General features: G+C 45.9%; 1 protein-coding gene across 5 annotated transcripts in view; it reads right to left on the bottom strand.

Moving 5' to 3' along the window:
- The window catches only part of TNFAIP2 (TNF alpha induced protein 2), a 44,437-nt gene extending 31,597 nt beyond the window's left edge, over positions 1-12,840 (bottom strand). Inside the window, exons 1-2 of one of the 5 annotated variants that reach the window (XM_025183057.3) lie at positions 1,834-1,958; positions 517-608 (exon numbers count right to left, since the gene is read on the bottom strand). In XM_025183057.3, the coding sequence (XP_025038842.3) occupies positions 517-560 (44 nt within the window). In that variant the 5' untranslated portion in view covers positions 561-608; positions 1,834-1,958. Of the gene's footprint in view, positions 1-516; positions 609-1,833; positions 2,125-12,693 lie in introns of those variants that run through there. The other 4 variants (XM_075926503.2, XM_014571973.4, XM_025183059.3 and 1 more) reach the window with 4 other exon arrangements.
- Between the last annotated feature and the right edge of the window lie 3,777 nt (positions 12,841-16,617).

Raw genomic sequence — 16,617 nt, forward strand, 5'->3', positions numbered from 1 at the left:
GACCTACAGCTAAATGACTTCTTTTTCAGTAAGTAGTAAACTTTCTGACCCCCCCCCCAAAAAAACCCTAGCACTAAGTACAATCTGGCCCCAGGATATTGGAGACCTGGCTAGCTATTTAAAAACTGGTTTCTGTAATGGATTTACTTCGTGCTTTGCCAAAACTCTCTCCGGGATATATAAATAAATGTCTGCATATGTACACGGAAAGTTCATTTATTTTCCCCGCACAACTTCCTTACTACATCTGCATGACTATTCCTTCAGTACTGTGGCTAGAAGAAAATAAGGAGTCCAGTGGTACCTACAGACTAACAATTTTATTGTGGCATAAGCCTGAAAGGTGCCACCAGACTCCTTGTTGTTTTTGCTGAAACAGACTAACCAGCTACCTCTCTGAAACCTATGGTTAGAAACATTGCCTCAACTTATTAAAAGGTACAAACAAGAGAATGGGAGAAGGATTCAGGCAACTTCCACTATAGACTTAGAGTTCTAACAATTCTTTGTACTTACACAGCATGTTCCTGTCCAGGATCGCTCAGCCTGTAGCAACACATTTAGTTCTGCAAAGCCCCTGTGAAACAGCTATTATCCCTGTTTTACTGCTGAGAATGAAGCACGGAGAAATTAAGGGGGAAAATTTTCAAAAGGGCTCAACTTCCAGTTGGTCATTTATATAGAGGCCAGACTTTCAAAAGAGCTCTTCATTCTTTTCATTGAGAATCACATAAGAGCTGCAGGCTGATGAATATTTCTTAACATTTGCCCATAAAATGAGTGCTCCATTTCTACATGAGCACGATGGAAATAGAACCAGATCTGACCCTTTGGTCATATTAATTAATCACAAGATCATTTTCCTCTCTGCAACAGAAGCCCTTTATGCAAACATTAACCAATGAAGAGCATTAACTGGAGTCAAAAATATCATTCACTTACAGCCCTGATAAGCCATTACAAGGAATACAGGAATCAACTTCCTAGGTGTATAGTGAAAGGTACAAAATGTTCTGGGGTGAGGTGGGCTCTCCAATTAGAGATTCCAGAATGGCTGGGACGGCACCATCAAGTTATGCTGTTATGGGAACCAGCAAAAAAGGGGGCTATCTCATCTGGTGGTAGGTTCAAGGTGTTGCTGTATGTCCAGTAGCAAATAGATAACTGACCACTGCAGTTAATAACTGGCAGAATCCAGGCTCCAGATGTCTTTCCAATGTTATTGGGCTGGAATGCATCAGGGTCCGGTTATTGCAGTGAAATAGGAGGAATTCTTTTCTCCTCAGCATGATATGGGAGCTGGGACCAAAACTCCAGCTGTTAAAATCCAGCTGGACCCCCCCCCCCCCATGCTGGATGCCTGTTTTGGCAGCACTTTTGAGTATTAAAGTCTGGAGTTTTTGATGCCGGAGGAGCAGCTCCACCTGTTCTCTGTGCCACGGAATTCAGAGAGTGAATACTAAATAGGATGGATCTAGCAAGATCCAGGGGCCAGAACTGGCTGGGTTGGCACGGTGCTGCTGCAGAGGGATTCACTGGGGCAGGGTCTTGCTTTTTCAGTGGCCCAGGGACAGCTATACTCCTTAAGCTTTAAAATGTGGAGGCTGGCAGGGCCAAAATCTGAAAGAATCCAGCAGCGTTCAGCGGCCAGACCCAGGATTCACAAGGTTGAGTCAGGTTTTAGCCTTTGGCTGAGGTGGAATCCCCTTCTGATGCCGGGGTAGCCTGTCACAGATAAGCCCTTTAGCAGGGGCAGGAGGGAAAAGACACCCACCCCCTGGGGCAGGGGGAACTAGATTAGCTGGAAGGCACAAGGAGCCTTGGGTGACTTACTCTGTGCTGTGTCCCAGCCTGGCTCGCGGGGCTCTGTCTGATGCGTCCTGCTGAGAGGTGAGTCAGCTCCACTGTGACTGGGGAGCTCCGCACTGCGGCTCTATAAACCAGCAGAGCGGGCGGGCTCGGGCCACGGGGAAACTCCGCCCGCGACGGAGCTAGAGAGGGGTGCGGGAAGGGGCGCCCGGAATTCCCCGGCGCCGGGGAGCGGGGGCTCGCGGGGCAGAGGCCAGGAGGCGGGGCTAGGACACAGCAGCTGCCCCCATGGCAGGAGAGAGGGGCTGGACTCCGACTGCCCGAAGGGCTCATCCTCAGTCGGAGGCAACCGAGCATAATGCAGGGGATCTGGCACAACTGATTGGACAATAATCCCTGGGGCGCCAGGGATTGTCCAAAGCGGGATTCTGATTGGCCGGCTGGGCAATTTAGTGTGATGTCATAGCTACAGTGATGTCATAGCCCGGTGAAAATTCCCCCCCAAGACCCTTAAGATGGGTGAGCCCATGTTGGCAGGCTCCTTGGTTCTTGCCCTGCTAGGTGCTTGTTAGAAGCACAGCCTTTATCTCCAGGATTTTGGAAGAATGTCCTGCACCTTCCTTACAAATATTAGTGTAACCCACACACCTAGGCTATGTCTCCACTGGGGGGTTGTTGTGCCAGAAGTATGCAAATGAGGCTAAGCGTGGAATATCACTGAGCCTCATTTGCATACCTAATGAGCCACCATTTTTGCAGAAGAGGCTCTTGCGCTAGAAGGAGCTGTCTACACTGCCACTTCTTGCGCAAGAAAAACCCTCTTGCGCAATGCCGTTATTCCCGAAAATATTCAGCATAGCGGCATTGTGCAAGACGGTTTTTCTTGTGCAAGAAGGGGCAGTGTAGACAACTCCTAGCGCAAGAGCCTCTTCTACAAAAATGGCTGCTCATTAGGTATGCAGATGAGGCTCGGCGATATTCCACGCTTAGCCTCATTTGCATACTTCTGGTGCAACAACCTGCCACTGTAGACATAGCCCTAGTGTGGTTATTGAGCAATGCAAGAGGTACCTAGACCACAGCAACAGTTAAGACCAGGACACCTTTACAGCACAGGCTGGGAGCCAGCTGGCTTTTAGCTCAGAGGGTAGATGCTCCTATACTCAGCTCCAGAGGTCCCAAGTTCAAATTACATGGTGGTGGTTACATTAGCATAGTAACTTAAAATAAAATAAATTCTCCAAAAAGGAACGATCTAGAAGCATGTGGTCCCCACCCACGGGCTGGGCTCATGACATTCTGTACTTTCTCTTGGGAAATGCTGATTGCACACAATAACCCAGGACCACAGTGGCTGGGCTGGTGGTCTTCTGGAGCTCTCTGCTGCCTGCCATCTCCACCAAAGTAGTCACTGAAAACATTTCAAAACAAATGGAAGTTTGGTGTTCATCCCATTCCATGTAAAACTCACACTGAAGGTTTCATACATAAGACATCTTCCTTGGGATTAACATTCTAGTGCAACACTGGGCTAAAAATAACCCATCCATGTAGGAAACTGAAGCATTTGGAATCATCCCTCTTGCCCCCCCTTCCCACCCACATAAAGGTCTCCCCACTGCCTCTGTCTCAGGATTCTGCATTGTTGGGATAAATGTCAGTAGGTGGTACCAAATTTGTACATATGAACATAAGAATAGGTCAGCTCATCCCTTACAGATGTTTGTCTAACCTGTTCTTAAATATTTCCAATGATGGAAATTCCACAGCCTCTCTTGGCAATTTATTCCAGTGCTTAATCACATTAGGGGCTGCATCTAGACTGGCAAGTTTTTTCGCAAAAGCATACGCTTTTGCGGAAAAACTTGTCAGCTATCTACACTGGCCGCTTGAATTTGCGCAAGAACACTGACGATCTAATATAAGATTGTCAGTGTTCTTCTGCAAATACTATGCTGTTCCCGCTCGGGAAAAAGCCCTCTTGCTCAAATGTATTTGCGCAAGTATAGAGAGCTAAAAACTGTTTTGCGCAAAAAAGCAGGAATAAGTAGGAATAAGAAATCCTCCGGAAAAGGGCTTATTTTCCAGAGAATCACGTCTAGACTGGCGCTTTTCTCCGGCTTATCCCCAAGCCGGAAAAAAGCGGCAGCCATGTAAATGCAAATGCCACGGGGGATATTTAAATCCCCTGCGGATTTGCAATTCCGAAGTGTCTCATCTGCATCCCTTTTCCGGAAATGGGTGCCAGTGTAGACACAGCCTTGATGTTTAATAAATTGTATTTGCTTTGAACCTTATGAAATGATCACTGGGCCAAGAAAGCATGCAGTGTGAAGAGAGCACCTGGGAGTGGGGACACCCTAACCCCTGCCCCAAGTGACTACAAGGTTGGGGATTAAGCCCCAGGAAACCTGGGCCCAGCCTTGTTGGGGTTTTGGGGACTCTGTTACTCAGGAGAGTGGAAGGGGAGCTCTCAGAATCAGGGAAGCCGTGGGGTAAAGGAAGTGGGAGCGGGGACTCAGATCCTTTCGCTGGTCCATTTCACCAGGGTGATATAGAAGCCAGGAAAGTTCCCTACAATAGTGGGACCATTCCCTCGCTTACACAGGCAACATGAATTTCTTGCGCAAGAAAGCCCTATGGTTAAAATGACCATCAGAGCTTTCTTGCACAAGAGAGCGTCTACACTGGCATGGATGCTCTTGTGCAAAAGCACATCTCTTGCGCAAAAGCACATGCCAGTGTAGACACTCTTTTCTGGAAGAGTTTTTGCAGAAGAACTCTTCCGAAAAAGAGTTTTTGTGTGAGAACGTGCCAGTGTAGACGTAGCCTTAGGCTACGTCTACACTGGCAGGTGCTTGTGCAAGAACATCTTGTGTAAGAGTTCCTGTGCAAGAACTCTTTCACAAGAACACATCCACACAGCCATGTGCTTTTGCACAACAGATATGCTTTTGCACAAGAGCATCCATGGCAGTATGGACGCTCTCTTGTGCAAGAAAGCTCTGATGGTCATTTTAGCCATAGGGCTTTCTTGCGCAAGAAACCCCTGCCGCATGCTCTCTCTTCCCATTCTTTACTGTAAATTGTCTTGTGCAAGAGCTGGTGGGCCATGTGGACGCTCTGCGGGTTATTGCACAAGAACAGCTGTTCTTGCACAAGAACCCGCAAGTATGGACATAGCCTTAAAGGCCCCAGTTTTGAGAGTTAAATTGCAGGTAGACTACTGCTTACAGTGGAGGAACTTGGATGTGGGGTGAGCAGCCAGATATGCTATTCTTGCCATTTCTGCCAGTTTTCCCCCTGTCACTCTCCAGTGTCAAGTGCCTACCCCCTGGATAATGCTTTCCATGCAGGAGCATATGCACAAGATGAGAAGTGTAGTCCCACTTGGGGCTTGTGCAGATAAAGAGGTGGAAAACACTGTCTCAGGAATGTGAAATGGACACTCTCTCCAGATCCAACCGCCCTGCGCCTTTTTTAAAGCTCTGTTGAATTCAGAGCGTTCTCACCATTTGAGTACCAAGCGAGAGCACCTCCACCAGCATCACAAGATCAGGAGACAGGCAGCTGCTGCAGTAATTTTTTCTGTTTCTGGCAAAGGGTTTAGATCAATGTTCCCTCTAATTTTTTCCAGACACATGAAGAATAAATGTTGTTGTGTGCACTGAGACATGTGAGGATGTGCAACACCAGTAGAAACATGCGATCTGCTCTGGGTACTCTGCTAATCAGCTGGGTGGCATTTGAATCTCTCTTGGGTGGCTACGCAAGCGCTCAGCTTACAGGGAACACTGATTTAGATACTAAAGTGATAGATGCTTCAGAAGAACTGAAGAGAGGGAGAGCCTGAGCTTCAGTTGGTGCAAAGGAGGCATAGACCAGCAGCTTCCAAACTTTAGAGTAGGGGATGCAACCCCCATCTTGCCTGGATCTGGCCTCCAAGCCCCCCTCTCCTCCCAGCACTGGGGAGCCAGTACTGGTGCTCCAGCCTCTGCTGCTCTCTCACAGGGTTGGAACACAAAATCTAGTAACCTGAGACTTCCTAGGCTCTGGTGTGTGAGGGGAATGTGGGGAGTGTCTTTCTTCTTCTCATTTGGGAGCCATGTCAGTGAGGGTTTGTTTTTCCTTTTTATTTATTTAATTAATTTATTTATTTTGCTTCTCATTCGCACCTGACCCCTCACCCAAAAAGGTTCCCCACCACTGCTTTAGGGGGTCATGCTCCCCCTTACTCCTGTCTGTGCCCCTCCTCCTAAGCCAGGAGCAAGGCTGTAGCTTGGGGTGGGGAGCACAGATGAGTAGGGGGCAACGGTAGTTGGGAGTGGGCCCAGATGAGAGCCGGAGCCTGGAATGTGGCTCAGGTAGGAGCAGAGCAGAGCTGGGGATAGGAAAGGTCCAGGGTGGTGCTCCCTGCTCACCCTTTCATGCCTGTCTGGATTTTCATCACAGGGTTTTGCCCCACATATTGGGGACCTCTGGCACAGACATACCCGAACTAATACTCTTCACTGTTTCATGAGCGAATAAATAGACAGGTAGATTTATATAGGATCTGATGGCCAAGATCATACAAATGTGGTACGTCCTGTAATGAATGCATGATTGACTGATTTTTGCATTTTGTGCAAGAGGATGAATCATTTCTCCTTCAAAAATAAGGAAAATGCATGATAACCACGCTATCTTTATAACCAATCATCTTTTTACACCCACTCTACTGTAGGCAAGAAACTGGTACAGATGTTTTATGAAGTTCTGTTGGTGACATTCCAGAGTCAATGAGCTAATTATAAAAGAATAAATGTTTTCTTATTTGAACACACTTAATCATTGGGATGTGTCTGAGCTCTCTGATTAAGCATGTTTAATTAACTAGTGATGGGTGATTTTATTTCCTCGTTGGGATTTTCCAAGTGCTGAGCTAGTTTAAATCCAGCTGCCCACGAATAAATTCTGGGCTGCCAATACATGTATAATCATATGGCTTTTTGATTACAGACTAAAACCCTGCTCTAACCATACTCTCTGTTTCAGAGATCTTAGAATCTGATTTGGAAACAGACTCACTTTCTGCCTTAAATAACTGAAGGGTTAAACTGCATAAAAGCAATGTTAGTGCAGCCCTGTAGTTGAGTCTATGAAATAGTTCCAAAAAGCAGGCTGAACTGGAAAAACTACTACACACTAAACCAGTTTTCCTATAGAGGGCTTAGGGGGCTGAGTTAATGCAGTAGTTTTTTTCCTCTGGATACATGGATTATTTTTATCCTATTTCACTACAAAAAGAAGCATGGAATCAATTTAGCCCATGCAGGAATTTGTTTGTGTGACCAAACCCATCCCACAGTTGCTCAATCTGCTAAGAAAGGGTGATTAGGTTACTTGGTGGGTTCACAGAAATTCAGCAAGATACCTGTTTCCTTAGAAGATTTGGAATGTCAGCTAACATCCACCATAATATCTTCACTGCCAAGAGGACAGTCATACAGACCCTGAAATCTAACCCCCAGATAGTGCTCAAAACAGCAGTCAAAGGGGGTGCATCACTGTAGTCCTCAACTCTGACAGCTATTTTAATGAAGCTAACTACCAACACTCAGACACCACCTACTATGAAGAACTCAAAGAAGGCCCTGCCTGACAGTTCACCCAGGAACTTAAGGATGTTATCAGTTCCTTCCCCACACAACTCCAAACAACCCCCAAAATTTAAGAAAAATTCTACAAATGTATTCCCCACAAACCTATCCCATGCACCTTCTACATGCTTCTCAAGACTCACAAACAAGGGAACCCAGACAGACCCATCATATCTGGCCATGGCACTAAAGGAATATCTTACTCATAGAAACTACCCACAAACTGCTCCCCACACAAAGGGCCAGCTTCCTCCAGGGCATAAGTGACTTCCTCCACAAACACCACAATATTAACGACTTCTCTCCACCACAGTGTTCCCTTCCCCATGTCTCTGTATACCAACATCCATTACAATGATGGCACCACTGCCTGCCTCAAATGCTTATAAGACTATGTACAACCCTCAGAACTTCACCCCAGATACATTGCAAAATTCATCCATTTCATCCTTCCCATAATAATTTTACATTCAGTAACCATTCGTCCAAACCATGGGAACAGCCATAAATACTCTGATGGTTCCCCTATTTTGCCCTCCTCTTCACGGGCCACACCCTCACAATGGTATGGAAGAGGCTAATGAGCTCCGCAGGACCTGTGTCACACTAATGAGATGCCCTTGCAAGGGAAAAGGAGGAGCTTAAAATTGACCACAGGAAGGGGCAGTGAACAGGAAGATGGCTGCTGCACCCAGAGACTGCTCATAACAGAGGAGTCCAGCCGAGGAAGAGAAAGCAGTGAAACACATTGCTCCCACAGTTGACCTGACTAACAACTAAGCAATACGTCCTAGGAAGAGGAGTAAAAGATAAAGCCTGTGAAGAGGCAATAGACTGAGAGACTAAGTCCCTAGCATTGAATCTCTTTGGGCTGCCTAAGACACTGGTCCTAATGCCAGCCAGATTGTCCTCTCTTGTAAGGGGAAGAGTTGAGGAGTGGATACCATCTGCCTATACATGGCCCTGGCAGAGTTCCCCTAAGTGCTGCCAATAAGGGGAGAAGAGCGAGTAAACAATGGACAGTGGGACGGGATGGTGGGGGTGGAGTGTTCAGAGAGCCCCCCAGCAGTCTTGAAGAAGAATTTCTGGGCAAATGCATCACAAAACTACTGAAATACATAAGATACCTAAATGATACTTTTATTTTCTGGACAGATGGCTTTAACTTCTTCATAGATTCCAAAACTTCAACAACCACCATCCATCCATTAAACTCTCTATGGAACACTCTCCCACCAGCATCAATTTTCCGCACCCCATAATCAGTTTTAACTATGGAATCCTACAGCCAAACAGATACAACAGGAGATGTCAGTTGTTGTGTCCCCTTCTGAACATTTCCATTGCCCCGCCCCCCAAAGAAATTCTGTTGATGAGCTGGATACATTAACATGGGGCACTTGGCCAATAGCTAAAGAACCCCATTGTTCACAGATGCTGAGTTGGTCATTGCTTTAGAGATCCTAGGAGAAAAGGTTTCCACTCAGGGTGGAGAACATTGGCTAAGGTAGAGTGGGAGCAGACAAGAGCAACAGAAAATGGAGCACCCTGGTGAATATATTGAGATAGGTGTGCCATGAGACCTTATGGCCATATGTTGGTATATTTGGCCCAGAAGTATAGCGGTGTAAGGGGTGTAGCATTAGCTGATGGCATTTCAGTTTCAGTAAGTCTAATTGGTGGAACCCACATTGTGAGGGGAATTAGCCAATCAGCCAGTGCTACCTGTGTGAAAAAGGGGTACATTGCTCAGGAGATGGTAGTGGTGCCTGCAGGAGAAGGCTGGGAAGTTTGAACCAAAATAAATGACAGCATGGCGTGAAAGAAAGCAAAGAAAGCAGCTGATAGCTCAAAGGCAGGGGTAAAAGTTGAGACCAGAACTGTACCAGGCCTGGCATCCTTATCAAGGGGGCAAAAGAGGTAGCAACATAAAAGAGCTTTTGGACCCTTCTGGCAGGGTTGCTGACAAGGTTGGGGGGCTGGGGGTAGGAGAAGGGGAAAGTTGATCACTTTCACCTTTGCCGACAGGGAACTTTGTGAGATGAGTGATTGAGGGAATGTGATCTCCCACTTTAAGATAAGGGGATGAGGGAACCAGTTCTTGAAACTGCTTTGCATTTTATCTACAAATGAGTCAAAGCACCCAGCTTTTGCTCTTCTTTCGCAATGGAGTGCCTAAATATTGAACTTTAATCAGGGTGTCTTTCCCTTGGACCTAGGGGTGCTCAAACTTTTTCAGTCCTTTCCTCTGGTAACAGAATGTGTCCATGCCCTCTCCCGATACTGCACAAGCTGTTGATGTCAGCCTAATTCTGTCAGTGTCTACACTATAACCTTGTTCCCACTGATATCAGTGCTGTACTACACTAACATCAGAACTCCACCTCCACAAGAGACATAAGGCTAATGTTGGTGTATTTAGGGCAAGACCAAGTCCTAATTGCTCCTGCATTTCTCAGATCTATTGGCTATTGTTCTTGTCGCTCCACTGGAGAAATTAACAAGAAACCTGGCCCCCAGCTCCTCAGTTGGGCTGCTTCCAGCATCCACTCCCACCCAGGCTCTCGACTGTCCACTCCCCACCAACAGCACAGCAGGTAACTGGCCTCTGGGTACAGATTTCCTACTGGGAACCCAGCTGCCCTCTTGGATTTGTGGCTCTCCCCACCGTGAGGCTGGCCGACCCAGTGTCTTGGCCCCCTGCTCCCTACTGAGAACATGGCTGAGCTCACTCAATGGCTCTGTGCCCAGAGTTTGGTTGGCTGCTGTGCCTCAGGTGGGGAGCAAGGAGCTGAGAGCCAGGAAGGAGAGGTGGGAAGCCAGACTCCTAGCAGGGAGGATCCTTGCCCAGTGTCTGATCTAGTTGCTCCATTACCCAGCCTATTGTGGCTGCCCTGTTCCCAGCGGGGCACCAGTGATGTGGGGGGTATACCAGGTCCCAATGGGGAGCTGTGCATTGAGCTGAGAACCGTGGCTGTCAGGTCACTTTCATTGTCCTTTTGAAATGGGTGGAAGTGCTCCTAGTGAAAACATGCACCTCCAGCAGAAGGAGGGTGGTGTGGACATGAAGCAGTAGCAGCTGTGGTATCTGTAAGTTGACCTAACCTAGGTCAACTTAAGTGCATAGTATAGTTGTGCCCTAAGAGAGCTTTGGAAGCAGCTTGTTTCTGTGATATGTTAGCTTGGATTCCCCAGTTTATTGTGGCTCTTTTATGATCTTTCCCGCACTCCCAAAGAGCAACAGGGACAACAGAAAAGGCAGGGTTTATAGCCAGCTCTGTTACATTTAGGTTGGGGTTGGGCGTTTGGGTTAATGGACTAAACTGGGCCAGGGAAGTGGCTTGAAAATTCTAAGATCTTGAGCAGCTCTTTGGAGATCTTGGCTTCATAAATCTCTCATGATCAGCTGTTCAGATATTTGTGCCATCTTGAGCCACATTTGTACTGAACTATCAGTGTAGGGCCCATCTGGTTTTGACCTAACCCAATGTCAAAACTGAAAGATGGGTTTGGGACCAGGAATTCAAATCTGACAGCAGCACTCTGAAATGTAGGTTATAGGAGGGATTCATTTTTGTGGCTGGTCTGACACCGTTATCCTGATACTTACTAGAGGAGGGTCCATATTTGAGGTTTCAGTTTGGGTCCAGCTGTCACAGATATGTTTTAAATGTACAGGAGTTAGTAATGTTGGCAGTGTGATCCAGCAGCGAGGGCACAGGACCAGGAGTCAGGGAACTTGTGAGCTAGTCCTGGTTCTAAAAGAATTGTTTTATGACCTTGGGCAAATCACTTAGTGCTTTGTATCTGTTTCCCCATCTACAGAATGGGGACTGTGATATTTTTTGTCAAATATTATGTGAGCTCTACGTAGTATTATTGTCAAATACACGTAATGGTGAATATTACAGAGTAATATATGAGAACACGATGATTCTATTGTGACCCTTTAGTCAAGAAGTCCAACAATAGGGGGATTTTCATTTATTTCCATTATTCTTATGGCTATCTTAGGTATTACTTTAGCAGAGTCCGTGGAGAAAGTAATATAAATAGTGCTATTGAGTACAGGAAATATTCTCACTTCCCATCTGAAAAAGGTTTTTGGCAGAAACGTCTTTTGCCAGGAACTGAATGGAGCTTGAGAAATCCATGTCTGGAGATTTGCCAAGAAAAAGATTAGCTTTCTCCTCTGTTCAGGTGCTAACAGGCTCTCAGAAGGCAGAAATGAGGTTATTCCACTGGAGCACACCTGACTTAAAATGTATGGATGCGTCTAGACTGGCAAGATTTTGCGCAAAAGCGAATGCTTTTGTGCAAAAGCTTGCCACCTGTCTATACTCGCCATGAGAATTTGTGCAAGAGCACTGATGTTCTAATGTAAGAAATCAGTGCTTCTTGCGCAAATATGTTGCTGCTCCTGCTCAGGGATAAGCCCTCTTGCGCAAGAATACTTGCGCAAGAGGGCCAGTGTAGACAGGCACCTTAATTTCTTGTGCAAGAAAGCCCGATGTCTAAAATGGCCATCGGAGCTTTCTTGTGCAAAAGCGCATCTATACTGGGCATGGATGCTTTTGCGCAAAAGCAAATATTTTGAGAAAAGGCACTTGCCAATATAGACACTCTCTTGCGCAAATAGTTTTAATGGAAAAACTTTTCAGTTAAAAATATTTGCGCTAAATCATGCCAGTCTAGACGCAGCCTAAATGTGTCCCAGCACTTTCTATTCCCAGTGCTGCCTTTTCAATAGGGAGGGAACATTGATTAGTGGTTAGAGCAGAAGACCATCAGGAAAGGTGAATTCTATCCTTGGCTCTTCCATCCTCTGTGGGATCTTGAGCAATTCACCACTTAACAGCTGTGCTTTGTTTTCCCTGTCTCTACTGGGATGGCAGCAGCAATAATTACCTATATCACAAGAAGGACGTGAGGCATAATTATACAAGTACATTGAGATTCTGGAACCAAAAGCTATATGAAAACAATGCACTATAGTTGTCTTATGACTCCACCTTCATGCTTTTCATGCTCTTTATTTATTTAAAATTGAGATTGCTAATGTCTTCTGACAGCACACACCTATTGTGGCATTGCCATAAACATGCAGCAGTTAACTTTATACAACCCAAAATGCGGTGGGGATGTGTCAGATGTATATTTTTGTCAAATACTTCAGCTACCAATGCTATTCAGAGAATCCCAGTGTTCCAAATATCACTCAGCAAAACTGCATGTTACTCACTCATTCCTCAGTATTTCAGATTTATCCTTCCTCTTCCGACTCAGGTGTCTCCTGGTTGGTGCCCTAACTTGAGTGTGGATAGGTAACTGCTTCCACTCAGGGGCTCATGGACCAAGCAATTGAACATCTTCTGAAACAGTTTCCAAGGTCAGATATTTAAAATGGCTTCTGCAAGGTTGCAAGTCAAGTAGTTTTCAACAGCCTTCTAAAAAAACAAGCTTACCCTGCTGCACACTGGCTGCCAGCAGGCAGCACGGCTGTTATCTGAAACCCTTTGGTTCATGAAAACAGTCGTGGAACTGTCAGTGGACTGCTTTTATAGCTCACCTCCTCTGTGTAGGCAGAAATGTGTATGTCCTTAATAATCAGTATGTATGGGGATTTCTGGCCTCATTAGAGTTCAAATTTGTCTTTGATCACCCTGAAACAGTCTCTCAAATGCAGGCCATTATGTAAGTGTCATAGTGTAGCTTCTATATTGAAGACAAGTGGACTAAATTTAGATCAGAAGGAATGCAGTGGTGATTCAAAAGGTCGTCAGAGCTTTCCTGGGCTACAGCTTACAATAGGGACTCCTATCTGATGGTAGCAGGTTGCTGGTATATATAGGAGTATGCCCTGTTGACTGTGATCCCGAATAATGAACAAAGGCATAGGAGTGTAGGAGAGGGTTTTTAAAAGAAGCAAAAGAGGCTGGGCAAAGATTAGAATGTTGTTAGTGATGGGAAGAAGACTCAAGGGAGACTCGTAAGGACCACAAATTATGTCAAACATTATAAATTGTCCATCTTAGGCCCTGAGTCAACAAAATACTTAAGCATGTGCTTAGCTCTAACCAGTCAGGTGATCCCAATGGGGATACTTCTATGGTTAGAACTCAGTTCATTCTTAAGTGCTCTGCAGCAGCATCAGGGCTTTAATCTGTATAGGGAAGGAGTATTACTGAGTTCACTCTTTCTTTTAGATATAGAAAGCAAACAAGCATAGGCTGTCTCTGTCCCACTTCTTCCATTCTTTGCACAGCTGGCCACCTTAAGATCTATCATATTTTTATCTCATTGCACCCAGGAAGTTCAGTGGAATGGGGCTCACATGCATCTTGCAGAACAGGTGCACTGCTCCTCTAGTCTCTGAGAAGATGGTAGCAGATCTTCAGCAGGACATTTGTTGGGAAATAAGGTCCCTGCTTCCTACTTTACTTACACAGCAGACCTCCTCAGAACCTTGGCATCATGAACCGTCCTGTGTGTCCCACCTCTGTGTTTAGGAACCTGCCTGTGTGGTTAGCCTGTCCTGAACACTGATGGGACTGTATCTTTGCTGTTCACAAACTCACTTGCCTGTTCTGACCATCAAACTATGACTGCAGTGCAGTCTGAGAACCGATCCTCTGAAAGCCAGTGAACATTTCAGTCACATTTCTCATGCCGACCTTTTGGGTGTTAAGCACAGGGTTAATTGCCTCACAGACTTTCACTACCAAAAGTGAACTTTCCAACACCTAAGTGCTACATTATTATCATAACCAGGACATGGGCAGGCTAACTTAGTGGTGGGTACTGGGCTCTGGAGTCAGGCTGGGTCAGATAACAGGAGGTCAGAGTTTGAGGTGGGCTGGGGGAAATCCTGAGTGTCACATGTCAGGCAGAATCAGGTTACCAAGAGACAGGCAGTAGAAGTAGCTATTGCAGGAGAAGCAGTCCTAAGTAGATGGAACCTATTTGTGTGGACTATATCCTGTTCCTGTGATTAGTTTCAGTAGAAGCTGTGAACCAATCAGGACCCCCTGTGCTCCACCAATCGGCTCCCAGGATTGGGATCATAGAATCATAGAGCTGGAAAAGACCACAGGAGGTCATCAAGTCCAGCCCTCTGTCCAAGGCAGGACCAATCCTTGTCAGAATTCAACTCCATGTCTGACAATTGTTAGCAAGTCACTGGGTGGCAGGTTGGAACTTACTAGCTCTTAACAGCCCCCTAAAACAGTGTTTCCCAATTTTATTTGGCCACAGAACCCTTTTAAACTTGAAATAATTTTGCAGGACCCCTAATAATAGTCTCAAATACGGAGCTGAAAAAGTAGACCACAAATAAGTAAGGATAATAATAAACTTTGTCCGACGCGGCACTAGTATATTCATATTCAGTCACCCACATGATCCACGCTCCCTGAGAGTGAGTACAGGGATTTATGATGGTATATAACAGGCAATTGCACCACTGTGTGACTGCGCGTGGAGCACTGAGTAGTAATATCATTGTCCCCAATTTAGCTGGCATTACACCGGGACACTTATAACAGTAAACACAAATTAAAATAGTTTTCAATAAAATTCATGAATGCTTAAATATTTATTATTTTTTAAATGTTATTCTAATGGAATTCTAATGAAATGTTCTCACGGAATCCTTATTTTCACTTTGCGGAACCTGCAGAACACCATATGGGAAATACTGCCCTAGAACCTTCCCAAAATTGTCTACATGACCAACCGCCTAAGGCTGAGGCAGCCGCCGGGGAAGGCTGAGGCTGTGGTGTAGCAGTTTGGCTCCATCCAGCCACCAGGGAAGGCAGCCCAGTTCAGCAGCCCGGCCACCTGGGAGCAATGAGCCACTGTGTGGCAGCCCTGCTCCACCTAGCCACCGAGGAGGCATCGGGCCACTACGTGGCAGCCCAGCTTTCCCCAGCTTCCAGGGAGGCATCGGGCTGCTGCATGGCAGTCTGGCTTCCTCCAGCCACTCAGGAGGGATGGGGCTGCAGCTCAGCAGCCTGGCTTCCCCAGATACCAAGAAGAGCCAGGCCAGGACTGAAATGCTCTTGAAATGCAATCCAGTGTCTCGCCATATTCATTCTTCGCTGCACAGACATTTCACCTGCAAGAAAGAGCAGGATCTGCTTATTCAGCTTTGGCTTTGACCCAGTTTTGAATGAACAGAACTGATCTGGAGGAGTCACTGGTCAACATGAAGATGGGAAAGTCTTTCTTCTGCACAAAAGTTCAGAAAGCACAGGAATATGCTACCAACGACACTCCACAAACCATTTCCTAGGGAGGCTCCACCTGACACAAAGAATTCTGGGATATGCCTCCCCTGAAATCAAAGCCCCAGAATTGCATATCTGGAGCAGCAGTGTGGACACAGCACACAAGGTTTGGTGCATAATAAACACAGGAAAGGTGGACTCTTGCAGCAGCTTTGCCTGGTTTATGGCTTCATGGACATACATAATCCACAACAGGAGTATGCACAACAGCGTGGTTTTACCTATAGTGGGACATTTCCAGAGGGCTAAGTCACTGGATGGACCACCATAGTTCAAAGGAGGAGGGTGAGGCAAAGGGGCTGCAATGTCAGGTCTTGCCAGGAGGAAGCGCTCTGGGATGATTATTCTGTGTTATTGTGACTTTAGAATGCAGCAAAAGACACTCCTTTGGAGCTGCATGCTTACGGTACATGTTTCAACACAAACAATTGCAAGCACTGAGCTCATAATGAAAGAGACTTTCCAAACAACAAGAAGGCAATAGGTCTGGGAATAGTTACTAATGAGGCTGAATCAGTGTCATTATCTGAACACAGTTAATTGTACTGTGAATTCTTAGTTTGTTCTATAATATAATATGCGGAATGTGGAATCTCCAAGAGAAAAACTGGGACAGGATTTTTTTTTCAACAGCTAATTTGAATAATCCTGGGACTATTTGACAGGGTTGCCCGTAACAGCAGGAAACTGGACTGAATAACCCAGAAGGTCATTTCTTTAGGACTTTAGGACTTCATTAGGACTTTCAATCTTATGTCCTATTTACCTGATGGAAATGAAGCAACTGGACTTAAGTATGTGGATACAGTGATGATGTGTGATCACAATGTAATATTTAGACTCACTGTGGGTGATCAGGGTATCTCTTCAATTGAATG

The sequence above is a fragment of the Pelodiscus sinensis genome, chromosome 5, assembly GCF_052426305.1.
Source record: "Pelodiscus sinensis isolate ZL-2025 chromosome 5, ASM5242630v1, whole genome shotgun sequence".
Lineage (NCBI taxonomy): Eukaryota > Metazoa > Chordata > Testudines > Trionychidae > Pelodiscus > Pelodiscus sinensis.